This window comes from Bacidia gigantensis (assembly GCF_019456465.1).
Source record: "Bacidia gigantensis strain McMullin 20006 chromosome Unknown contig_175, whole genome shotgun sequence".
Taxonomy (NCBI): Eukaryota; Fungi; Ascomycota; class Lecanoromycetes; order Lecanorales; family Ramalinaceae; genus Bacidia; species Bacidia gigantensis.
The window spans coordinates 171,896-198,537 of record NW_025408595.1 but is presented as its reverse complement, the minus strand read 5'-3'; the positions used below and the strand labels follow the sequence as shown (position 1 = coordinate 198,537).

Here is a 26,642-nt window from a genome sequence, read left to right as displayed (position 1 = left end):
GCTGCAATCAATCAAATGTTCGCAGCCTTTATTCCTTCATAAATCCATAGGCCACATTGCGAACGTTGAAGTCTGTAGCATCACCACTGATCCATTTCAAGCAGGTATCCGCGACCATGGGATTCTCTAGCTTTGAGCCGCAGCTCTTCGGAGCATCTCGCGAGAACTCGTTTGTCAAAGCGAACTACATCGTTCTACTTTCGTTGATTGCTGTTATCCTTCGCCTTTGGCAAGCTTGGCCCAGAAGAGCCGACACACCAGTATTGTCCCATCACAAAGGTTGGAGTGCGCCGTGGAAGGATGCTGCACGCTACTTGAAGGACAGTCCAGGCGTGTTGAAGGAGGGGTATGAAAGGGTACGTAATTCTTGACACCGAGAAGAACGCAAAAGACACTGTCTTGCTCAGCATTCCTTGTAAACAGTACTCAAAACACGGTCAATTCTTCCAAGTGTCCACACCAACGCGCTGGTTCATTGTTGCACCACCAAAATATATCGACGAGATTAGGGAGGCACCAGAGGAATACCTAAGTCCGCGAGTGTCAGCTAACGATGTACGTATCACTGCAAGCACTTCTTTTACACGAGACTAAAGGAGCCACGGACAGGTTGTGCAGACAAAGTACACAGTCTCACCGATTGTTGAGGCAAACAAGTTCCATCTTGCCACCATCAAAACTGCTCTCACGCCAAGTCTGGGATCTAAAAACGACGATATCTTGGACGAGATCGAGCTGAGCTTTGCAAATGAGATCGGTGCCTGCGATGGTGATCCATCTCCTCAAATTGGCAATTGCGCTTCACTAACATACCTAGACTGGAAGCCCATTCCCATGTCTCAGAAAGCGCACCGTATCGTGACAAGGACGGCGAACCGTGTTTTGGTCGGCGCACCGCTCTGTCGGAATGAGGAGTACCTCCAGATGTCAATCAAATACACCATTGACGTCTTTGGTGGGGCTGATAAGCTCCGTGGCTACCCTGACTTTCTCAAGCTGCCGGCAACTTACTTCGTTACCAACGTGAACCAACAGCAGGCTATAGCCCGAAAACATCTGCTGCCTTACATCCAAGCTCGCTTGGCAGCGGAGCGGAAGTATCTCGACGCTGGAAAGTCCAAAGAATGGCAGCGCGAAAAGCCTCAGGATTCGTTGCAATGGGTGATCGACGCGGCGCCGAATGCAAAGGAGCGCCAACCCAACCGGCTTGTATATCGGATTCTGCACATCAATGTTGCTGCCGTACATACAACGAGTGTCACCTTTCTCAACTGTGTCTTCGACCTGGCCACTCATCCGGAGATCCATGACGAATTGCGCCACGAAGTCGAAAGCGTCATTCAGCAAAAGGGATGGACGAAGCAGGGGCTGAACGACCTGAAGAAGATTGACAGTCTGATGACTGAGAGTCAACGCCTCTCGCCCATTGCAAGTTGTAAGTCTGGCTGCCTGCCTGCCCACTCTCTTGACCCAATGGCCTCCAGTGCCGATAATGACTGTAGCTCAAATGACTCGAGGCGTCACGCGTGACTTCACCTTCTCGGACGGAACGACAGTGCCCAAAGGTGCCTTTGTCCTCGTGCCTCTCTTGGCACTCTACACGGACAACGACGTCTTCCCTGACGCGGAGAAGTTTGATGCCTTTCGATTTTCGAGACTGCGCGAACGACCGGGTGAGGAGAGCCGACACCAATTTGTGACGACCTCGACTACTCACATCAATTTCGGTCATGGGAAACACGCCTGTCCAGGGAGATTCTTTGCCAGCAACGAGATCAAATTGCTCCTGGCCTACACGTTGCTGAACTATGATCTGAAGCTCGCAGGGCCGGCACCGCAAGCGACTTGGTTCGATCGGTCACGGAGGCCTGATCTTAAAGCGCAAGTACTGTTTCGCAAGAGATAGGCCATGTCTCAATTGAGACCTTGGTTGTCGTAGAGGTGTGACATACGTGGCTGTCGAGGTGTGGGTTTTTCACAATTCGAGGGTTTGATTGCAATGACGTCAATGTGCTTAGTAAGCGACATAATGAAGTGGGGGCAATGGAATCTGGCAATCACCAAGCACTTACTCTTGTATCTATCATCTATCGCTGGACTTTGTCAGGCACGAGTCCAGAACACACATGGCTCTACAGTACTACTGCGCTGGGACGCATTTCCGTGTTATCGTCGCCCGCACAGACTGTAGAGGCTCCAACAGGAAACCTCCTGAATCCAGTCTCATGATACTCCAATCATTTCCATCGAATGTGCTCTCTCTTTGCTTTCCTCAGGCTATCATTACAAGTACGCTCAGAGCAAGCACTAAAATCATGTTCGTAAACTAACGCCATCGCCCGGTGCTGTCAATATGACGACAGCATTGCTGGACTCGGAAATGCTTCTTGGCGGTAAGTAAGCTAGTACGGAGAACCGTCTAACAATAGTCTAAGGTGAAGCGAATATCGAAGTGTCCAGACGCCATCTCATGACCGTTTGAAGATCAACGCCGAAATCCCTGTCGCCGAGCCGGGTCATGGCAATCAAGGCAGAATTTGGGATTTCGGGCTATCTATTTCGGTCCGAGAGCTTCTCCCCTTTATACTTCCATGATTCTGAGCTTCAGCTCATCGCACGCCATGATGACGATCGCCAGGGTCGCCCTTGGACATGAGGTTGAGACTATCACAGCGGCACGGTAGTCGTAAGCCTCGCGGATGTTACATGCTAAGATGGGAGCAAACTCAGGCCATGGTCTTTTGCAGCAAAGCTTTATATCGGAAAGGGGGCAGGGAATTGCTCCCCAAGAAGACAGCCTTTGTGGTGATCCGTCTTCAACAAAGTTGATCACCGTCGCGAGCCATTGGCTGAACATTCAACACTATGGGCGTGCTTCTCTTTGGGGACCAGACAGGCCTCAGCTTTGATTTTCTCAACAAGTCACTACATCGCACAAGGAAATATCACATAGTGAAGGCCTTTCTCAATGGCGCCGCTACGGTCCTTCGGAAGGAGATATCACAACTTTCGCAGGCCGATCGAAATCAGATACCTAACTTCACCACCATTCAGGAGCTAATAGAACGATATTCTGCAACTTCGTCTCGACATCCAGCCATCGAAGGCTCATTGCTTTGCTTATCGCAATTCATTCATTTCATGGGGTTGGTTTTCTCCCAGCCTCGATCTTTCCTGGATTAAGACACTCATACCTAAGTAGATACTACGAAGATCCTCACGAAAGACCTTACCCACCCGCTGAAACATGCGTTGTTGGTCTTTGCCTGGGCTCTCTAGCCGCTGCAGCGGTTGCCTCCTCACATTCGCTGGCCCATCTTCTTCCACTCGCTGTGGAAACGGTCGGCGTCGCCTTTCGGGTTGGCCTGGAGACCCTGGAAACAAGCCGACTTCTGCATACAACCCATACTACTGTGAAGCCTTGGTCGATTGTTTTTCGTGGTATGGATGATCTAGTCGCTAATACTGCCTTGGATGCGTTCAATCAGGAGTTGGTATGCAGACTCCTTGTGACTTGGCACAGCCAACAGTGCGCTAAATGAAGTCCCCCAGGACGTCTCTCAGCCCAGCCAACCTTACATTAGTGCAGTCGGTCCTAACACTGTGACAGTCAGTGGTCCACCACAGGTGTTGGATGAACTGCTAGAAAACTCAGCCACTTTCAAAGGAGCAGGACTGGCCATCCCAATATTTGCGCCATATCACGCACCACAGCTTTTTAGGCACGTCGATATACGTAAACTGGTGCTTAGCCATCGCTCTCAATACTTCGATACTGCGAATCACTACCAACCATACCTGCCGCTGCTGTCGACCTCGACTGGCACGCGCTACACCGCTGACACAACTTTAGCGCTATTCGAAGAAGTTATTCACGATACTCTGACACAAACACTGCGTTGGGACCGCGCAATAGAGGGTTGTGTCTCAGATGTCGTGGTCGCAGAAAGTTCTCTTACAGAAGTGTTGGCATTTGGGCAGACAAAGGCTGCCAGCAGCTTAGTGTCTGCTTTACAAGCGCAAAGCAATAATCAAGTCTCCCTGCAAGACTCCTCCTCTTGGACATCCCGCTCTCAGTCCAAAGACAACGGACCACGTGGAAGCTTCAATGACTCCAAATTGGCTGTCGTAGGTCTTGCAGGTCGATTCCCTAACGGCGCAAACATCGAGGGTTTCTGGGAGACACTGGAGAAGGGATTAGACGTTCACAAAGAGGTAAGTCTTTTCCAGGCCCCTTCTCAGCTGATATGTCGGGCTTACTGACCACTTCGAAGATACCAAAGGATCGCTTCGACGTGAAAACGCACGTCGATCCGGACGGTAAGGGACGTAATACTACTTATACGCCATATGGCTGTTTCATTGATAATCCCGGTCACTTTGACCCAAGATTCTTTAATATGTCTCCTCGAGAGGCTGCACAAACAGATCCTATGCAACGATTGGCGCTAGTCACCGCTTATGAAGCTCTCGAGATGGCTGGCTATGTACCAAACAGGACCGCATCGACGACTTTAGATCGCGTCGGGACGTTCTACGGTCAGACAAGCGACGATTATAGAGAGTGCAACTCTTCCCAAAATGTCGATACATACTTCATTACTGGGGGAATCCGCGCTTTTGGGCCGGTAAGCATTCACCACGACCTCACCAGCCCCCACCAAAACCTTACGGATATCTTGATCTAACGAACATGTTGTCAAGGGCCGTATAAATTACCATTTCAAATTCAGTGGTCCTAGTTTCAATGTCGATACAGCCTGTTCATCGAGCTTAGCTGCCATTCAAATTGCCTGTACCTCGCTTTGGAACGGAGAATGTGATACTGCGGTGGCTGGGGGATTGAGCATTCTCACTTCTCCAGATCTATACGCAGGCCTCAGTCGGGGCCAATTTTTGTCCAAGACGGGTTCTTGCAAGACATTTGATGACGCTGCTGATGGCTACTGTCGCGGTGACAGTATTGGGACAGTGATTCTAAAGAGATTGGATGATGCTGTTGCTGATAAAGATAATATACTTGGTGTCATTCTTGGAGCGGCAACCAACCATTCAGCGGACGCCATTAGTATAACTCATCCTCATGCACAGACGCAAGAAGCCCTGTACCGCAAGGTACTCGCACAAGGCGCAATAAGTGCCTTCGACGTGGATTATGTTGAGATGCACGGGACAGGTACGCAAGCAGGAGATGGCGCTGAAATGGAGTCAATCAGCAATGTTTTCGCACCAGCAGTGGCGGGGAGAAAGGCTGACAAGCCTTTATATGTTGGTTCCGTAAAGGTATTTCAATTCATCTGTTCAATCTGTGTCTCAATGCATCTAGATATTGACTTCGACTTAGGCAAACGTTGGACATGGAGAAGCGGTATGTGCGAAATGGTAGATTTGAAGCAAGAGGAGTGAACTGATCTGATCCAGGCTTCCGGAGTCACGGCATTGATCAAGTCCCTTCTCATGCTCAAAAAGGACATGATACCGCCTCATACTGGTATCAAAGGTTCGATTAACCAGAAATTTCCGGACCTGGACCAGAGAAAGTACTCCTCCCTGTTTACATTTGACTTTCGATGAAGTGCGGTGGCTGACAAAAGGTTAAAGGATTCGTATCGCATTATCTAAAACACCTTTTCGAGCCCACACCAATAACAAGCGGCGGCTGCTTGTCAACAACTTCAGTGCGGCTGTCTGTGTTTGCGCTCCATCCCTGATTACATGGGCTAACCTGTTTTGCAGGGAGGGAATACAGCCTTGCTGCTAGAAGATTTTGTCAAGTCAGATCGTGATGTTCATGATCCTCGGCCCTCGCATGTCGTCGTTGCTTCGGCGAAGTCGTCTCTCTCTCTAGAAAGAAATGTCGAGCAGTTGGTGACACATCTTGACAGAAATCCACAGATTTCCTTGCCAAGCCTCTCATACACAACAACAGCCCGCCGAATCCAGCACCCCTACCGAATTGCAGCGGTAGGAAAGAGCCTGGATCAGATCAGAGATAGACTCCAGTCATCCTTGCGCGAACTAAGCGCCACTGTATCAAGTAATCCATCCAAGCTGGGCTTCGCCTTTACTGGCCAAGGCTCTTATTACGCGACTTTAGGACGAGACTTGTTCGAGACGTCAGCTTATTTCAGATCGACTATAAAACACTTGGATAGTCTTTCGCAGAGTCATGGCTTCCCTTCAATCTTACCGCTCCTTGATGGAACATTCGATCATGCTCTGACAAGCCCTCCAATACAAGGACAGTTACACCACATTTGTGTCCAGATGGCACTCTGCAGCCTATGGTCTTCTTTGGGGAATCAAGCCCGAGATTGTCATCGGACACAGTCTCGGTGAGTATGCTGCACTCAACGCAGCGGGCGTGTTGTCTGCGAACGATGTCATCTTCTTGATCGGTCGTCGAGCCCAGCTTTTAGAAGAGAAATGCCTACCGGGAACCCACAGCATGCTTGCAGTAAAAGGGGAAGTATCTCTGATCAAGCAACGGCTTTTTCAAAATGGCTGGAACCTTGAGATTGCTTGTGTCAACAAATCAGACGAAGTAGTACTGAGCGGGGAATTCTCCGAAATCGAGGTGGCTTCGAAAGAGCTTACTGGATTAGGTATCAAGTCAACGAGGCTTGATGTTCCTTTCGCATTTCATTCCTCCCAAGTGGAGCCCATCTTGGCATCCTTCGAGGAGCAAAGTCGTTTCGTTCACTTTAATGAGCCCAACATACCTATCATTTCTCCCTTACTCGGAAATGTTATTGAAGAGGCCGACACAGTCAACGCGGCGTATTTGAGTAAGCATACCCGGGAGACTGTAGAATTTGACGCAGCCCTTCGGAACGCGCAGCAACGAGGAATGATTGGTGACCACACGGCTTGGGTAGAAATTGGGCCACACCCAATCTGTCTTGGGATGATCAAAGCTGCGACAAAGCCTGGTGTCTCGGTGGCAAGCCTTAGACGGAAAGAGAATGCATGGGAGACTCTCGCAAACAGTGTCAAAGAATTGCATTCATACGGCTTGAACTTAGATTGGGCAGAGTACCATCGAGACTTCCTTGATAACTTGGAGCTGTTAGATCTCCCCACCTATGCTTTCGAAGACAAAAATTATTGGCTAGACTACAAGAACGATTGGAGCTTGACTAAAGGTATAGCTGATGAAGAAGGCAACCAAGAATCTCTAACTCCCAGATTCTCAACAACAACACTGCAAAGAATCGTGACAGAAGATTTCGATGGCGATAAAGCATCAGTGGTCTTTGAATCGGATTTCTCGGAGCCATCACTCCATGCAGCCGTCGTTGGTCACCTCGTGAATGAATCTGGGCTTTGCCCTTCGGTAAGTACCCTCCCTAGCACGACGGTATCTCATACTAATTGAATGTCACAGTCGATCTATGCAGACATGGCCTTATCTGCAGCGCATTATATACACCAGCAATTACTTCCTACATCACCAGAGCCTGGGATGAACGTCAAAGCGATGGAAGTCTCGAAGCCTGTGATTGTTTCGACGTCCAACACGAACGAGCCCCATTTACTCCAGATTTCAGCGACTGCCGATCTATCTACAGGGAAAGTAGATCTGGACTACAGCAGTGTTGATATACGTAATAGGTCCAGAATAAGAAATGCTCACTGCTTCGTGGAGTATGGAAACACTGAAGATTGGTCATCGGACTGGGCGCGCAGTGCGTTCCTCATCGAGTCTCGAATTCAAGTGCTGGAAAGTGAGATGGCAGGGGGGAGCGTGCAGAGGATCTTAAAAGGCATGGCATACAAGCTTTTTGGGGCGCTCGTTCAGTACGCAGAAAGTTACAGGGGTATGGAGGAAATCTTGTTGCTCAGCAATCAACGCGAGGCTGCCGCAAAGGTGAAATTCCAAGCAGATGGCAAAGATGGAAACTTCTTTTTCAGCCCTTACTGGATCGACAGTCTTGCGCATCTTTCAGGCTTTGTGCTCAACGCCAATGATGCATTGGACTCGAAGACCCAGGTGTTCATCTCTCACGGCTGGGAGTCCATGAGGTTCGCAGTTCCTTTCTCGGCAGAAAACGCCTACCGCACCTACGTCAAAATGCAGCCCGAAGCGAAGTCGACAGTCATGGCTGGGAACGTCTACATTCTTGAAGGCAATGTTGTGGTAGGGCTGATAGAAGGTCTCAAGTTCCAGCAGGTCCCTCGAACTCTCCTCGATCACCTACTACCACCGGCAAGCAGAGCAAAAGCAGCGAAGACATCCGCGTTACCAGCCACACCTAGCCAACCCATTGAAAATGGCAGGCTCGCAAAGATTGCGCGCTCAAATCCTACAGCAGCCGATGCAGTGCAGATGTTGCCACTTCCTCCAGGGCCGTCAATATCAGATCGTGTTGGGCAGATAATTACTGCAGAAGTCGGCATACCTGAGAATGAACTGTTAGAACGTTCTTCTTTCAGCGAGCTAGGCATTGATTCTCTACTGTCCTTGACAATCATTGGAAAGCTCCGAGAAGAACTAGAAATACCGATTTCTTCGTCGATATTCTTGGATTATGATACCTTTGGAGAACTTCGGAAGCATCTCCTACAGTATGATACGGTCAATGGTAGCACACTTACCTCTGCGAGAGTAAACTTAACACAAGCTGCACTGGTGGAGAAAGCGTCAAGTACTCCGCCCGAGATGACACCTTCAAACAACTCTCAGACCTCATCATTAGAGTCCATCCATGATGCAGAAGCTACGAACGCTGTGAAGACCATCATAGCTGAAGAGATGGGCCTTGATTTGGTCGATGTCCCCGCAACAACCCCTCTTGGCTCCCTGGGCATGGATTCTCTCATGAGCCTGACGATCCTCGGATCCTTACGGGAGAAGACTGGCCTTGAGATTTCACCAGACCTCCTAGCTGACGATCCAACAATTCAAGACCTCGACAAACGCTTGACTCCGCCCGTCTCCACCCTCGCCAGCTTCCCACCTGACGATAACACTCCAACAAACGTAGCGCGGGACTACCCCGCAGCCTCCTCCATTCTTCTGCAAGGCAGCGCCATCACTTCCTCGCGCAAACTATTCCTCTTCCCCGACGGCTCTGGCTCAGCCTCAAACTACACCAGCCTCCCCACCCTGGCGCCCTCCCTCGCTGTATTCGGGCTGAACTGCCCCTTCCTCAAATCTCCCCGCGACTACACGTGCGGCATTAATGGAGTCGCGCAAATCTACATCGCAGAGATCCAGCGCCGGCAGCCCCGCGGGCCGTACACGCTTGGCGGGTGGTCTGTCGGCGGCATCATCGCGTACGAAGCGGTGTACCAATTAATTCAGGCCGGCGAAGTCGTCGACCAGCTGATCCTCATCGACTCGCCGTGCCCGCTGCTCCTGCCGCCCCTTCCCATCTCCCTCGTCAGGTTCTTCGATAGTCTAGGCCTCTTCGGCCCCCCCGGTCAGACCCCGCCGTGGCTGATGGAGCATTTCGAAGCATCGGTCGCCAATTTGCATCGGTATAAACCCACCGCTATCGAACCCATAGCCAAGGCACCGAAGACGTTTGCGCTCTGGGCGCAGGATGGGGTTTGTAAGGACCCTTTGACGCCGAGACCAGGGTTGGATGGGGAGGAGAGTAGGAGTAAGGCTTGGATTCTGGATAATAGGGGGGATTTTGGGGCGAATCAGTGGGATGAACTGGTTGGTGGACGGGAGAACGTGGAAGGGCGCGGGGTGCCGGGGAATCATTTCACGATGATGCGCGAGCCGAATGTAAGTCTCCGGCGACTTTCTTTCTTTTTTGGATTGAATGGGGAATGCTGACGGTGGATTCAGGTTACGAGTTTGGGCCAGCAGATTGCTTATGCGTTGAACACACTCTGAGGCCTGCGGATTTGTAAAGCAGAGATGAATTGACTTGTTATCTAGCATTTGAATTTGTAGACTGCATACCTTCGAACTTTATGGCCGTGAAATAAGCAGGGAGCTTGAGTGCAGCCTTGGGCTTCCAACCTCCAGTCAAGATTCGGTGTCTTCCTTCGTCGGTTTTCATATTGACATGTCTAGCCGTCCAGTGACCAAGCTTTGGGATGACCGGGCTTACGACAACGGAATGTGCAACAATCAGCGCTGCATGTTTAGGGACTTGCAAAGAATCCTTCTGCGATGACCAAATTTGCACTAAGAGGGTGCTGCAATATCTAGGGAATTTGAGACGAGTCCATCCCCAACGACTAGCGTTGCATTATCAAGCCTCTACAGTCGCTAAATTTGCAACAGTCGAGCTCCAAATGCCACAGGCAAATACTTCTGCAGTATAAAGCCCCAACACCCTTTCTCTTCATACCACCACCCAGCAACACCGCTCCTCCCCTAACGCCTCGGTTGCAGCACCCTAACCGTCTGCTGCAAATGCCTCGTCAACTGCCCCAATATCGTCTCATAAGTATTTCCCTCCGCCTGATCCTCCACCTGCGCAATCAAATCTCTAAATCTGCCCAACAACCCCTCCACCTTCCTCAATTCAATCAACATAAGTTCCTGCTTCAACAGGATCTCATCCTCCTCCTCGATCCGATAGGCGCCGAAATTCAACCGCAGCGGGCCCGGCACGATGGGCGGGGACGCCGCCGCGGCGCTTCCCCCACTGTTGTTGCTGCTGCTGCTACCGGAGGAAGTCGGAGGGCGGGAGAGGTAGACTTCGCACGCGGAGTGATAGAGCGTGAGGGTCTGGTTGAGGAGGGCGGAAATGAGCAGGAACGAGGTGCTGCTTGCGGAACAGGAGGCGCAGTCGAGCATTTTTGTGGAGCGCGAGACCGCTTGCTTGTTTGTTGCCAGGAGGACGTCGAGGCTGAAGCAGGAGGCGTTCTTGCGCGGGCAGTTGTTCGCGCGGAAGACCTGTTGCGGCATTTGGAGGACTTGGAGCAGAGTTATCAGGCAGTCGCAGGTGTCCTGCTGCGCTTGGTGGAAATTCGGCCGAGGAGAGCGTGTGGGGTCTGGGGCGCGAGGGACGCCGACGATGTTGGAGAATAGGGAGATATTCCCATCGAATATTGGGGTTTGATCGGGGGGTCGCCGCAGCACGCGGTTCCTTGGTCTTGTAAGGGTGGGGCGGGGAAGCCTTGCTTCATGCTGCTGAAGAGATCCATGGGCCCTCCTCCATCATTCCAGAAGTTCAGGGTGTCGAGGCTCGAAGTTTTGCTGTTTGAGATATTTGATTGGAGATTGTCATGATCGGTCCACAAAGCTTGCGTGTAGTCATCGGGTGCATTAGTGACGGTCAGTGGAGTCGGCATAAATCCTGCAATTTGCCGAGGGTCGTATGCAGCAGCGTCGTCACTGTTGGTAGGTGCTTGGCCCTTCAATCCCAGACCGTCCATTGGTGTCGGAGCTTCCTCCCATCCATTGCCAAAGTCGTCCTGAGAGGTCTCGCCTGCTGCGGCTGCGGCTGCGGCTCGTCCAACGCGCCGTATCCCTCCAGACATAGACCGATTTGACTCCGCATCGGCACTCTCGGACGCGGACGAACGCCTGGACGGTCCATGTGTGGGCGAGTGCCGCGGCTTCCCGTTTCTGAGAGAGGGGCTATATGTGCATGTAACGCCGTGGGTGATGCAACGAGCACAATCTTGCTGAGGTCCAGAGTTCGACGAGGTACACTTCACTTTGGCGACATGGCAGCTGTCACATGATGCGCGAAGCTTCTGACCCGGCTGAGCGGTCTGGGAATTTCTGTGTGGACTCGCTTGCGGTGGGTTTCTCGCTGAGTTCAACATTGGCTGCAGCGGTCTAATTCGGATAGAGGATTTTCGATCGACCACGCCGAGGCTGTTAAATTTTCCGAGACGGAAGAACAAAGAGCAGTCTCAGCGTCGAGCGCCTTGACTTATGAGCTTTCCCTGGGAACAACTACCGTCTGACGACTCTTTCTGACTTCCTTGTCAGACTGTAAAAGCTGGCAAAAGTATACATAGATCCCAAGGAGGAATCCGCACGACTCTCGCATAGCTATGATCCTGGCTTTGGTCGCGGCAAGGTATCAGCGCATGCCTAACATGGCCTAAAACCACCATCTTACCCCAAAGGCTGGGCGTCCGTCGATGGCACCATCGATCACTCCCATGGTGTGCCTTCTAGCCTTATGTCAGTCGGGAAGACCCTCGTGCATGTCTAGCGCACATGAAGACGACTTATCTCCAGGGCAAAGTCCTGGGGGTAGGTGGCGAGAAATGTCACCTCCAAGCCCAGCCCGTATCTTACTCCAGCACCTGAAGACTGTTGACATGATCCTGCTGTATCTAAGGCTGCACATGCGCCAGGGTCAGCTCCGCCGCTGTGGGGATTGTCGCTGTGGGGGTTGTCTTGTGGCGTGCAGTAACGCACTTCAAGACAATCCTAATGGCCTTGCCGTATTCCACTTATCACAATCTAGCCCGACTAGAACACCATTATAGTCGTAGTCGAATTGATGAAAGGCGGAGAATTCGCATGGTGGTGTGATGGATGATCATTGATCTCCCTTCAGCTCTGGCGTGCTCTGGGCCCCAATTGACGCAAGGCCCGCTTATTAATCAAGCCGCGCTTTATCTTTAGCGCGGGCCAGTTTAATGACGCCTCTACCTCTACCTCACGCCCACATTGATGACAAAGCCAAGAAAGGAGTCTCAATGGCCCTGAAAATCAATCAGGTCGTATATGACTAGCCCCCGATCTCTGCATCTTCAACCATCTTGAGTGCTCAGTTCCGCCCCGTCAATCCTCCACCCACCGCCGAACGCCGAGCGCCGTCGGCGTTCGCTTCCCAGTGCCTGCTCCGGTCTTGCCTGTCGATCTACCAGACACAGCTCCGGCGACGCTCCGCTGATAAGTCTCTGTATTCCGCCGACGTTGTACGCTCGGAAAGTGTGTATGGGGGAACGATAGAGGTCACCGCTAGTCAATGCCGCTTGATATGGTGCCATCAATGGACTCAAGTGGGAAGAGCATGGCCGGACTCAGGCTGCAAATACGCTTATATTGCCATGCGTGGAGGCTGATCCAGCAATGTGTCTTTCTGTCTGTCTTGTGCTGACGCTCCGTTGAACGAGAGTGGCTGTTTGTTCACCAACCAAAGAAATCGCTCTCTTGAACCGTGCTTGATATTATCTGAAAGGATTCTTTGCTCCTCAAAGACGCCTTCGATCAGCCGCAGAGTTCAGGCATCCGGACCGTGCTGCTTATCCCCCCCCTTCAACATGTCTGATCCGTCGACTCCATCAGCTGATGAGAAAGGCTTCGTGGCGTCGGAGCAGAGTCTCGGCCATGGACAATCATATTCCAGGCCTAGAGGCGAAGTCTATGATATCGCAGGTACTGATCCTGTCCTGTCGAGGAAGATGGCTGCTGTCAACGACGCTATTGATGAGATTGGCCTCACACCCTACCACTGGAAGCTGTTTTGTCTGAACGGCTTCGGATATGCAGTGGATTCGGTGAGTGGTGGCTGTTCCATCGCTTGATCGCAAGAAATATCTTATCGCATCTAGAACATCAGATTTGCGGGCAGAATGCTGACGCGGTATTGCAGATGTTGATAGTGCTGCAAGGTATCACGCAGCCAATGATCGAATTAGAGTACAAGAACCCAAACAAGCATATCAAAGGTATCAGCTTGGCGTCCGCCATTGGTCTCCTGGTGGGTGCACTCTTTTGGGGGTTTTTGGCGGACGTGATAGGTATGCTTCACTCATGCATTCCTATCAGACCAATCGTACGAGGTGGAATCGAGAGCTCCGATAACTGATGTTTGGGAACCTGAATCTAGGCCGCAAGGTTGCTTTCAACAGCACTCTTTTCATATGCGCTATCGCGACCATTCTGGCTGGCGCCATGCCAAATTATGTGTCGTTTGCAACATTGTAAGTGATTTTTCATGGCTATGGCCTATTCACCAAACATGAGGTGAAAGCTGACGATGATCCGCTCTATAGCGTAGCGATCGCAGGTTTCAGCGCAGGGGGCAACTACATTCTTGATTCCACAGTCTTCCTCGAGTTTGTGCCTTCCAACAAGGCATGGCTGGTGACCTTACTTTCCATCTGGTGGGCAATCGGATATACCGTATCGGGTCTTTTCGCGTGGGCCTTCCTGAGCAACTACAGCTGTACATTAGCCCCAAAAGGCAAAACGCAATTACCTTGCCATCGTGCCGACAACATGGGCTGGCGGTATCTACACTGGTCATTAGGCGCTCTGGTCTTTGTGCTTAGCATCTTGCGATTAACCGTCCTACGGCTCCAGCATTCTGCGAAGTGGCTTATTACGCAAGGCCGGGACTCGGAGGTTCTCGACACCCTCCAAAAGATAGCTACGACATATAGACGACCCCTCAGCCTCAAGCTCGAGGATCTGTTGGCTTTGGGAGAGGTGGCAGATGCGCGCACATCAGTATGGTCTCCCCGACGGCTCAAAGCACATGTCGGGCAGCTCTTTCAGACTCACAAGTTGGCCTACTCAACCTCCATGTTATTCCTCGTATGGGCGATTATCGGCATCGCATATCCTCTGTTCTATGTCTTCCTGCCATACTACCTCGCCTTGCGTGGATACCAGGCGGGGAAAAGCAGCAACTACATTACCTGGAGGAATTTTGCGGTCAACCAAGTTTGCGGGCTGTTTGGACCCATCATCGCTGCGTGGCTGGTCCAGCAGAGATTTGTGGGCAGAAAGGGTACTCTGGCTATAGGAGCGCTACTTACGATGGCCTTCCTGTTTGGGTACACGCAAGTCACTATATCGGAGCAAAATCTTGGTCTCGTTTGCGCGATCAGCGTTGTGTCGTAGGTACTCCCGGGGAAGCTGGACGGATCACGGCTAAAGAAAGTGGTAGTAACATCTTCTATGGCACACTCTACGCCTACACACCGTAAGTCATACTTGACATGCTCTGTTTGTCGAATGAATGAGCTAATTCTGGTTGCAGGGAGATTTTGCCCTCAGCCCATAGAGCAACGGGAAGCGGCCTTGCGGTCGGAGTAAATCGCGTAATGGGAATAATTGCAATTATTGTGGCAAGCTACTCGGATGTCACAACCACGGCACCGCTGTTCATATGCGCTGCTCTATTTTTCTTCCTCGCTGTTGCCTCCGTGCTCCTTCCCTTTGAGCCAAGAGGTAAGAAGGCCGCCTAGGGTATACAAGGCTTTCTGCAAAAACTGTAGCTAAATGGGGTACAACGGTGAACAAAGGCCTTATTTGAGCGAACTAGTTATTAAGGATCTTCGGTGACATTTCGTCGGTCTTGATACGTACACATTGCTTAGTAATACCACCTACTCAAATGAACCCACGTAAGAACCCTCATTCTCAGCTTCCTGCCGGACAAATCTCCACATCCTCATCCCTGTCCTGTAATTCACCACACTACCATGTCTCACTCCCCTTTCCCCAACCGTATCGAACCCTCCACAAAAGAAGTAGTCATCCTCTTCAACAGTACCTACATCGCCCGCTCCAATTCCCCCCTGCTGGTCTGGGAAGTACCCAATAAACCCCCGCTGTACTACGTCCCCGAGAGCTCTCTGCTCAAGCAGACGGGGATAGTAGAGATCAAACCTCTGACGCTCAATGGTTTTACGGATGATGGAGATACTACCCTTTCTAAGGGCGAAGGTGAGAGAGGGGGGAAGGAGGGGAAGGAGGGAAAGAGGAGGTGGGAGGCGTACGAGTTGGTTGTTGCTGGGAAGAAGACATATTTCACGGTCTTTAGGGTAAGGAGGGAGCAGGGGGGAGGGGGAGGGGGAGGGGGAGGGGAGGAGGGGTTTTTGAGGTTTGAGTTTGGTGAGATGGGTATGTTACTCTATTAATCCTTCCTTCGCATCTGCGTTTTTCTTTGGACGGATAGCTCTTTTATGGAGCTCTTGCCTTCAAATGTTGCTACTGTTGGAAGCCTGCTCTGTGAGGGTATCGTTTGGATTCAGCTGCTTCGAGAAATCCCCCTCGACAAAACATTCTCTTACACACCAATGATATTGAGTATGGCGAATCATTCGATAAGTGCTACTTCAAGAAGGCTCGTCTGTTCAATAAACCCTTACAAGAAATCCCTGATCAAAAATTGCCTCAACGTCCATTTTCCATCAACTATCTCCCGTTTCTATCGCGTAAACTCCCGCTCTAAGCTAATTCCTGACCCACACAGACGCATGGTTCGAAAACGGCTCCCTTGTACGCCTTCCACCAAAGAACCCTTCTCGCCGCATTGATACCGCCTTCATCTCTGCCAACATCATTATCACGATTGGTGGAACGCTCGTAGCTGCGGCAGACAATGCCGTGGTGCTATACGAGTCCGGATTGCCTCCACGATACTATCTGCCAGCAACCAGCGTGACGGACTGGGCTTTGTTGAAACAAAGCGGGAAAGTGACTGCGTGTCCATACAAAGGTGAAGCAAGGTATGTGACCCCTAACTCCTGTCTCTTTCTCGTTGTTCTCCTGCCATTAAAGATTGAAGGAAGTTATATATCCTATGATATCCCTCTAGCATTGAAGGGATGGATATGAGACGGTCTGCTAAGATAAGCTGCTCGGTGATATAGGTATTTCTCGGTCGATATTGACGGCCAGAGCTGGGAAGATGTTGTATGGTACTATCTCTACCCTATTGCGGAAAGCGGACCTATCGTAGGAAGACTGGCTTTTGTGACTGGGAGAGCTGGCGTAAGCGTCACTATCAATGGTGACGAACTTGACGTATAAGCTTGAGACGAAAAGTTGATTCGCATGGACGGTGAGGTGTTTGTTGGGTCAAGAACATGCAGCGTGAAACAAGGAGCAACGATATGACATGAAAACAAGCTTACGATATTGAGCGCGCAATCGCTGTCTGGCTGCAATACAAAGGGGACTAAAGATTCTTTTGGATGAAGGTAGTTCTAGTTAGAAGGATGTTTTCAATTCTAAGTGCGAGAGGCCTATGTGGCATTCGTGTAGGGGATATTCTCTTTATGACCTACTATAATTAGAACGGACCTAGCATGTTTGCAACTTTCTGAGATCGTGCTTAGCCCCGTTTACCCTTTAGAATCTCAAAAAGTGAAAAGTTACCTTTTTTACCTTAGTTAACGGACTTTCCTTAGTTATAATTTTTTTCTAATCAGTTTTTTTACTTTTTTTAATATTTTTATTCTGTTTAAAGCTTAGTAGCTAAGCATCGAATAATAAGTCAAAATTTTTTGAATATTATAGCTAAAATTTAAAGAAATATTTATATTATATTATAAGTCTAGTTATAAATAATTTAACTTAAAGATTATATATTTATCTAATTTCACTATTAGTACTATAATTTAGTTAAATAGCTAATAACATTTAAATAAAGATGTTAAAGTATAATTATATTAATTATGTTTCTATAAGTTGTTAGTCTAAAGGCCGCGCGGCTAGCTGCGTTATTATTGCCGTCTTCGCCTCCTACGATCTTGACTATCGGATAGTTAGACAGTGAAATAATGGCATAAATTTGAAATTAAGTCTTAGCAAGTCGCATAGGTCACAGAAAGTTCTATTAATCTATATGTCTCTCACTTTGCCTAGTATTCACTCCATTAAGGTTCTCGCAATCTTCCTCAGTAACTCCTTATCTGCTACTTGCATAAGGAAGCTTCTATATGTCGTTGCTATATAAAGTGCAGAACTCTTTAATTACAATGCGTAAAGTCATCGTCGTCTCTCTGCTGGCGCGTAGAACGACAAGGTAATCCTGCTCCGCAATTCTCCTTACAGAACGTACAAAATGTAATAAAAACATATCGCAATCGCGTTGTAACAGCCCAGAGCATAGTTGCAGTCCACTCTACCCCACCGACCTCAAAATGACTTTACGCGAATGGCCTTCGCCGCTCGTTAAAAAGGGTCGCTGTCATTAGGATAAGAAGGGTTTGACAGTCCATGGCTTCACTAGGGCCGAGCGGTCAAGCCCACGAGAGACAATGTTCCTAATTTTAGTCCTAAAGTTAATAGCATCAACTCTCCGCACGTCAAGCAGCGTGATAATGCCAGAAGAACACATTGTTTAAGGGCCCTTAAGTGATCTCCTGCTACAAAGCAGACGAACACGCCCAGGAGTAAAAGATGCTGAGTCTTAAGATCTTACAGACTCAGACGGAAGAGTGGTTTGGGATTTTCGACTTTAACGTCATCGAAGGCATTAAGTTACTGGAAAATAATCCGTTCCGACTTTCCCAGCGTACAAAACGAGTCGATGGCCATCCTGAGGACGTCGATGACCAACAGACTCGTTACCACTATGGCTCTGAGGTTGAAAGCGAACCGTGTGACTGCGACCGCCGACACTGTGCCTTGGACAGCGAAGGGTGCAACTGCGTTAGTGCGGACTGCGACCGTCTGACCCCCAGCGAGGAGGCCGTCTATGACTTAGATCACTATCTTCGACATGACGGCGAACCAAGCGATGAGGAGAGCCTTCACAGCCCAAGGCTGCAATTTATGGAAAGGTATGCGTCGGAATACATCACACGGAAGCGAAGTCGAATCGCACGCTTCACCATTGCAACGGCGAGGTAAGAAGACAGCCGCAGGGGACATCCAGTCGAGCTCTCTTAGCAGTAATAAAGGTCGCATTGTTTTCATAGTTATGGAATCGAGCACGATGATTAAGGGATGGTTTGTATTGAGTCCGCCGGGCCCAAAGGTGAATTTCAAGGGCTACAAAGTCTCTGAGAAGATTCTCAATATTGTTGATAAGATAAGAGTGCTATACTAGGACTTAGAATGAGTATTATCCGCATCAGTGGCAACGTGAGAGGGTTGAGCGGTGGATAGCCGCGACTGGGAAGGCAGTAGGGAGTCCTTAAGTTGCGACTATCAGGAGATGCTTGGTTCGAGATATTAATAATTTGATACTCGCTGGGGTGAGACCAGGCTTGAGTGTTTGTGGGGTACAATCTACCTGATTCGCTATGCGTAAGTCGGTTTAGGATACAGCTTATCAGTCTTGGGACATCGGGTCCTCCTTTGTGACAATCATTTTCGTTGAAAGCATTGCTGAACGTGGGCGTGGAATGGAGGCGACAATAAGGCTCTAGTCGTATCGGACTTAGGAGGTCCGTATGGCCTCTATGCCTGTTGATGACCGTGGCTTGATAAGACTCAATTCGGGCGGATTTTGCCGTTCAATGTCATTTAAAATCGCATTGCTTGTCCAAAGACTCAGACTCAGCTTTCTTCCTTGAACTATTGTCGAAATTCTGAATGCTCAATTAATTGGGTAGCGTTCGCGCGCCTATTCGATTGCCACAACATCGGTTATCGCATTATTCGAGCCCCCTGACTACCAGGACCCGTCAAATTCGGGCTTCCCTAGAATTTTGGTCGTTGCAATCGTTTATTTGTCCCACTTCAAATCCTGCATCACCTACAAGTGGATGGTGAATTTTGACCATTCCACTGTGCTATTAGACAATGCTTACGTTTCAGCTTGGGCATCCAGAGCTTTTGAGCAGCCATCAGTGGAGGCAGCGAATCGTTCCTCTAATTTCGCCTTTGCTCCAAATTCGGAGGCGTATCTTGCACCATACCGCATCTCTGACGCGAAGTCACATGACGCTTGAGTCAGCTAAATCCGATAACGCCGAAGATGACGTAACTTATCTTGGCTAGGAATTGTCTTGTGAATAATGTGTCGTACAAAACCATCAACTTCACTTTTCCTTCCATCACCTGAGATGTCCAGCACGTTAGTCTCTGATCATTCTCTTTTGCAACAATGGCAAGACTCTGGCCATTGCGAGTCACTGACCCAGGACGACCCTGAGCCATCTTCAACATCTGTAGGCAGGCTACATCTTAGCATGCTCCCTTTTGACCGTCAATGTGTAGTCGAACAAGCCTGCTTCTACACCGCACTTTCACAAGACTCTCACTTCTGAGCTCATAAACCCAAACGCAAATGACGCAAGTGGAGTGACAGCACTCCAACCAGCTCTGCTTCTCCCTTCCTTGATCCAAGTAATTCACCCAATTGCTGATGTTCTGCTCATCGACGAGAAAGGTCGCTGACTTCGTGCAGGAAGTTGATCGTTGCGAAGAGCATCCCGATCCCAACGGTCCTGCATCACAAGATAAACTTCCTCTCTCTAGACCAAGTGCACCACTCACTTCCCAGAATCTTCGATCCATTAAGCGCCACCGTTCCTACACCCCTGAATCATTATCTTCAATTTCAGGGGCTTGTTCTGAACCCGACACTGAAATCTCACACTCTTTGGACACCCATTCGCATCTATCTGAGTCACTCACAATGCCAGAGACCAACTCGGTTGTGGCGATGCGCAACCTGCTTGATATGAATCATATTTATATTGACAAGGAGCTTGCTAGAGAACAAGGCAAAGCTATCATCACAGGAGCTGGCAAGATTCTGGACGGTAAACGAGGATCTGATTGGTCTGGATCGAAAGCAGGTAGGATTCAGAGGGTAATTCGTTACAACAAGGATCAAAATGAAGCCACGTTTATCAACCAAGTCTTCAACGCGCTTTTAGGCTTCGAACGTACAGTGCCTGTGGACGATATAGACGCTAATCGCGATTATATTGATGCTGCTTGGGATAAAGACTTCCTGCGATCTAAGTGGGATACGGAATTCGTTGGTGATGGACCGCCAAAACTCACGATTCCAGAGGGGGAGGAAAAGTTCTGGAAAGGCATACTGGCTCTATTTCCAAGGATCACAAACCCTAAACCAGACATTTCCTACTCTGTTGATAGCACTGCCTACGATGAACGCTTGAAGGTGAAAATGCTTCTAGACGCTGCTCGTTGTCAACTAGGCGGCCGCGAATGCTATCATACTTTTTTCGCTGTAGAGTGTAAGTGTATAAACAGTTCCATTCAAGCGGCAGAGAATCAGGATATGACGGACGGCGCCACAATGTGCGAGCAATCTCGCCGCTGCCGCCGCGCCTTCAAGACAGGCAACAAGGAACGGTCGTCACATTCCGTCACTGAACCCACCCCTGACAAGGAAAACTTCGTCTTCACGATGGCAGTTGCACCTGACCAAGCAAAAATCTACGTCAACTGGATACTAGTCCATCCACCAGCTATCGATACTTTTCACATGCATCACCTTAGAACCTACATGTACAACGATGAGGATCAAATCACTGCCCTCCACCACGATATCGACAATATCCTCGACTGGGGAATTGGCAAGCGCAAGGAAGCTTTTGACACACTGGCCGAGGAATGTGTCCTGAAAGGAATCTTGCCCGAAGAGCCCTTGCCGGGGCCTCCCAATGCGAAGAGACAAAAGACCGGCAGTGGAAGCGGATCCTGAATCATAGCCTTGAATGTACATTGCTCACACATAATACTGACGTAGCATTTGAGATCCAGCATCGTTCTATAGCAACTAAGGAGGGAAACAGATTCTCGCTGCCTTGGAAATCTGTCCAGGATGAGGCAGCCTAGCGAGTTGAAGATGAAGAAGAGGAATAGTACGTGTCTTATGGGATGGAACCAGTACTTGCGCTGACGCATCGCAGGCAAAGCAAAAAACAGCTTGCTACAAAGAAAAAACGCGAGCGGACCGAACCATTTTCGACGGTGTGTGTCAACGAGATATAGTGGAAATGACGGTTGAATCCATGAGATTGACATCCTGTGACTGCGCGATCCACATCTCCCCCCATCCTCTTAAGCAATACCACAGCACACTTTACGAGGCAAACCATCCTATTTCACTTCCTGCAAATCGGATGCTTTCTTCTCCACTTGCTCTGAAGATCTGACGCCTTATGTCTTCGATGCGCTCGATGTCTAACCCCCTTTCCCTGCAAGTAGACAGAATTCAAGCCTCAACCCTCCACGCATCTGCCTTTCGAGCGTTGAAGTACTTCTTCATCTGTTGCGGCTGTTCAGGCCTTCTTTTCTGCAAGGGATATGGAGATATCAAATCCTGAGTGGACTGATCTGAATGACGTCCGCGAGAGGCAAGCTTGATTAAAGAACAGTTCTGAGGGTATGATGGTTGTCCATTAAATACACTCCTTTGAGTAATTACTACGCATGGAAGGCACTCCCCTATTACCAGTCCGCGCAATATGGCGTCACCCATTGGCTTGGCGCTGCCGGCGTTGAAAAGAGTCTATAGGTCGGTAGACCAACGCTAAAGCTCGGCTAACCAACGCTAACCTAAAAATTTTAGCGGATTTAGCTTATTTAGTAGTATTTAGCGGATATTTAATTAGTCTACCGAGGTAAAAACTATTAGAATTAATTATTAATTAATTTTATTTAATTTTTAACTTTAAAATAAATTTTTAAAAAATAATTATATAATTATTTAATAAATAATTATTAATTAATTTCTAATTAATTCTCTAATAATTTTCTTAGAGAAGATTATATAAAATTTTTAGAGAAATAATTATTAATTAATTTCTAATTAATTCTCTAATAACTTTCTTAGAAAATACTATATAAAATTTTTAAAGAAATAATTATTAATTAATTATTAATTAATTTTTTAAGAATTCTCTTAGAAAATACTATATAAAATTTTTAGAGAAATAATTCTTAATTAATTTTTAATTTATTTTTTCTAAAATTTTAAAATTAAATAAAATAAATTTTTAATTAATTTTAAATTAATTATAAATTATTTCTCTAAGAACTTTCTTAGTAAATTCTAAAGAAATTTTCTAGAGAAATAATTTATAATTAGTTTTAAATTAATTTTAATACTTTAAAAACTATTTTAATTAATAAACTTAAATAAGCTTATTAGATTATAAAGTTTATTAGTATAAGGGATTTATTTATATATTAAATCTTTAGATTAGTATTAGTTAGCTAAGCTTTAGTATTAGTCTTTTAACTTATAAATTTATTAAAAAGGAGAATTTAGAATTTAGGCTATAAACTAGTATATCTAGATAATTAAACTCTAAAATAATATAGATATATATTACTAGAGCAACTACTAACACTATATTATATACTATATAGCTAAGATATATTTCTATAATTTCTCCTTCTAATAATTATTATAAGTTTACTAATTAAATTACTTTATTCTATTTAAATTAAGTTTTTAACTAATATATATAGCTCCTTATACCTTTTATATAATTCTCTATACTAAATAGTATTAGTAATAGTTATAACTATTAGTTTTTAAGTTAAAACTAACTAATAAAAGGGTCTTCTTATATAAATTATTAGTTAATAAAGTAAAAATTAAACTAACTAATAATACTATTAATTAACTATTAGTTTTAAATATAAATATAGTAAATTTTAACTATTTTATAGTATTTTTATTTTATATATTTTATAAATTATTTATATAGCTAAATTACTACTTTTTATATATTATTTTATAATTTAGTTAGAAAAAACTTTTAAATATTTATAGTAAGCTATCTTATTACTAGTTTAACTTTTTATAAAGTTTTATTTAAAAATAATTAAAAACTTTAATATATTTAAATAATATAATTTATTATATAGAAATATTATTATATAATAGTATTTATTATAATTTTCTAAGTTAAGTATATATATATTTAATTATAATATTATTTATAATATAATAAACTAATATAATAATATAGGACTAGGCTTTTTTTTACTTAGTTTATATTATTAAAAGAATTTATAATATTTTTAAGTTTTTTATTTATATAAATTCTTACTTTAAGTTAGTTTATTAAATATTTTAAATATTTAAGTATTTCTAAATTAATATAACTTTTAATAAAAGTAATTACCTATTTTAATAATAAGAATATTTACTTTACTTTAACTAATATAATTATATATTAATAATATATTAATAACTATTTTATATAATAAAAAATAGTAACTTTAAATTATAATTCAATATTATTATTTAAAGGTTAAAGCTAATTTAAAGGTTTTCTTTAATTTTTTAAAATAATATTATAGCTTATTTTTATTTTTATAAATTTAAATAATTTATTTATTTTTTTAAATATAGATATAATTAATTATAATTTCTTTTTAAAATATTTTATTAATAATATTAATATTTTTCTAGTATTTAATATTCTATATTATATAAAAAGTTTCTAATAATTTTTTTTATTATAATTTTTTTATAAATTAAATAGCTTAACTTTCTAGCTAGGGTTAAATATATAAATAATAATATAAATTAATATTTTTAATTTAAAATTTTTAATAATTAATTAGCTTAATATAATTAATATTAATTATAGCTATTAAATATTTATTATTAATAAATTTATTTACTATTTTTTTATAGTAATAAAAAAAATATATAAAATAATATATTTTTAATAATAATATTTTAGCTTTTTATTACTTTAATTATATTATAAGAATTTTTAAAAAATAAATAAATTAATTTAAAATTTAATTAATTAATAGATATAAATATATTTTTTTTAAAAATCTTATTATTAATAAAGAATTTAATAATTATATTTTTAATATAATATAATAATTAGTTAATTATAATATATTAGGAATTTTATTATTTTTTAAGTAAAAATTATTATTATATATTCTAAATATTTATAAATATTAAGGTAAAAAGTTAATTAAACTAATAATATTTTTATTTATTAATAAATAGAAAAACTTAAACTAAAAAATTAATAATATAAATAATATACTAAAGATAATACTATTTCAAAAGATATTACTTATAATTAAGATTTTTTATATTATTAGCTATAATTTAAATTATTATATTATTATTACTTTTACTATTTAATATAAAGTATTTAAAATAATTTTTATTTTTTAATTTATTAAAAAATTAAAAAATTATACTATTAATATTTATACTAGTATAAGTACTTTATAGTTTTTTTAAGCTAAATAAGAATATATAGTATTTTAAGTTTTTATTAGTAAAGTAAGCTATTACTATTTAAAGATTATAATTATTTAGTAATATTTATTGATTAGTTAAAATATAAATATTAAATATAATTTTTAAAAAAAGTATTTAAATATATTCTAAGCCTATTATATAGAGTACTTTAATCTATATTTTTATAATATTATAATTATAAATAAAAATATTCTTAGTAGTAGGATTAAAATACTTTATAAATAATTAAAAAATATTATTTTTAACTTAATTAAATTTAATATTACTAAAGATAATTTAATTTAAATAAAAAAATTTAAATATATACTAATTATATAATAATTGTTTGCCTATACAAAGGCTATATAATAGTTAACTTAAGTTATATATAAGCTAGGTTAGCTTAGTAAGTAGTAATAAGCTATAGATATAAAAGAAAATAAGCTTTAAGTAACGAACTTAAATACTATAATAATAATATAATTTATACATAGAGCTTTATTAGGGTATTTAATAATAAATATATTAATAACTAAAAAATAAACTATTTATTATTAAATAAATAATATTATATATTAAATAATAATTATATTATTCGTATTATAATATAGGCTTTAGTATATATATTTTATAAATATTATATTATAATAAGCAGGCTTAATTAGTTTCGCTAAGCTAATTAATAATAAATATTTTTTATTCTTCTAGCATAGTTAGTATACTATATAGCTTATAAAACGTAATATTACCCCTTTATATTACTTTTTAAAATTTCTTAGTAATAGTATATATAAGAAGTAATAGTCCCCGCGATTTCCTTTTTATTTTGCAATTTTTTTATATTCTTTTATTATATTTAATAAAATTTACTAGTGTCGACTTTATATATTTAAGCTTTATTAATTTTAAAATAATAAAATACTTTTCCTATATTCTTTTTATAAGAGTTTAGGTAAGGGCACTAAATATTATATTCTTAATAACTAGGATTTTTATAAGTCCTATATCCTTTCTAGTCACTTTTATTAATATAATATTTTTTTTTAATTATATATATATGTTTTTTTTTTTTTTTTTTTATTGCGTTTAACTTATAAAACTAGGGAACTATATCTAAAAAAAGAAAAAAGAAATTTATAAAAAGCTTAAGGATTTAGTTCTTTATAATTCCTATAAAGGAAAGGAATTAGCTTATTATTATTAAGAGTTAACAACTAATATCGTGAAGTAAAAAAGGCTTTCTAATATTTATTCCTCCCTTAATTATTATAAAAAAAATATAGTTAAATAAAAAGCTAATGTCCTTTATAAGCTTATAAAGCTAGAAGATCTTATTATTAAGTTAAATAATAGCTTTTTAGTCGCTATTAATCTGTTTTTTAATTATTTATTAATAATATTTTCTAAAAAAATTAATTAAATAATTGCTAATTTCAATTTTAATACTTTTTTTTTTATTTAAGGCCGCTTAAACTAAAACTTATTAATTTTTTAAAAGCTTATTTAAAGGTTTTAGCTAAAATAATCTCTAACTATATTAGGTTAATTATTTATTTTTTTTATATTTAATTATAAATATTCTTATAATAAGAAATTTCTTTGCCTATTAATATATCTTATTTTTAGGATTTACTTAGCTTTATTTACTTTTTTAATTAGCTTTAATACTTTTTTTACTTATTTTTAAAGTTTGCTAATATTTTTTTTTTTTAATATTTTTTTATTAGTAAAAAATTCCTTTTTTTTTATTATTTCATTTTAAGATAAAGAACTAGGTATTAAGTTTTATAAATTATTTTCTTT

At 43.4% G+C, this 26,642-nt stretch overlaps 6 protein-coding genes across 6 annotated transcripts; all 6 read left to right on the top strand.

Annotated features, from left to right (window-relative positions):
• Positions 1-116: 116 nt before the first annotated feature.
• On the top strand, positions 117-1,906 carry KY384_002872 (uncharacterized protein; the record flags this gene model as incomplete). Its single annotated transcript, XM_044811394.1, has 4 exons — positions 117-356; positions 382-555; positions 610-1,435; positions 1,485-1,906. The coding sequence occupies 4 exons, from the start codon at positions 117-119 to the stop codon at positions 1,904-1,906; spliced, it is 1,662 nt and encodes a 553-aa protein (XP_044671670.1).
• Positions 1,907-3,443: 1,537 nt separating this feature from the next.
• KY384_002871 (Type I Iterative PKS) lies at positions 3,444-9,850 on the top strand (the record flags this gene model as incomplete). The annotated part of the gene is made up of 12 exons (XM_044811393.1): positions 3,444-3,494; positions 3,553-4,215; positions 4,275-4,628; positions 4,705-5,283; positions 5,345-5,368; positions 5,422-5,540; positions 5,602-5,678; positions 5,737-5,774; positions 5,886-5,964; positions 6,228-7,336; positions 7,388-9,739; positions 9,803-9,850. The coding sequence occupies 12 exons, from the start codon at positions 3,444-3,446 to the stop codon at positions 9,848-9,850; spliced, it is 5,493 nt and encodes a 1,830-aa protein (XP_044671669.1).
• A 3,350-nt stretch (positions 9,851-13,200) lies between these two features.
• KY384_002870 (uncharacterized protein) lies at positions 13,201-14,788 on the top strand (the record flags this gene model as incomplete). Its single annotated transcript, XM_044811392.1, has 4 exons — positions 13,201-13,437; positions 13,500-13,680; positions 13,770-13,863; positions 13,936-14,788. The coding sequence occupies 4 exons, from the start codon at positions 13,201-13,203 to the stop codon at positions 14,786-14,788; spliced, it is 1,365 nt and encodes a 454-aa protein (XP_044671668.1).
• A 584-nt stretch (positions 14,789-15,372) lies between these two features.
• On the top strand, positions 15,373-16,705 carry KY384_002869 (uncharacterized protein; the record flags this gene model as incomplete). The annotated part of the gene is made up of 3 exons (XM_044811391.1): positions 15,373-15,793; positions 16,146-16,401; positions 16,546-16,705. 3 exons carry the CDS (start codon positions 15,373-15,375, stop codon positions 16,703-16,705), a joined length of 837 nt encoding a protein of 278 aa, XP_044671667.1.
• Positions 16,706-18,079: 1,374 nt separating this feature from the next.
• On the top strand, positions 18,080-18,625 carry KY384_002868 (uncharacterized protein; the record flags this gene model as incomplete). Its single annotated transcript, XM_044811390.1, has 2 exons — positions 18,080-18,528; positions 18,601-18,625. 2 exons carry the CDS (start codon positions 18,080-18,082, stop codon positions 18,623-18,625), a joined length of 474 nt encoding a protein of 157 aa, XP_044671666.1.
• Positions 18,626-20,267: 1,642 nt separating this feature from the next.
• Positions 20,268-21,308, top strand: KY384_002867 (uncharacterized protein; the record flags this gene model as incomplete). Its single annotated transcript, XM_044811389.1, has 1 exon — positions 20,268-21,308. The coding sequence occupies one exon, from the start codon at positions 20,268-20,270 to the stop codon at positions 21,306-21,308; it is 1,041 nt and encodes a 346-aa protein (XP_044671665.1).
• Between the last annotated feature and the right edge of the window lie 5,334 nt (positions 21,309-26,642).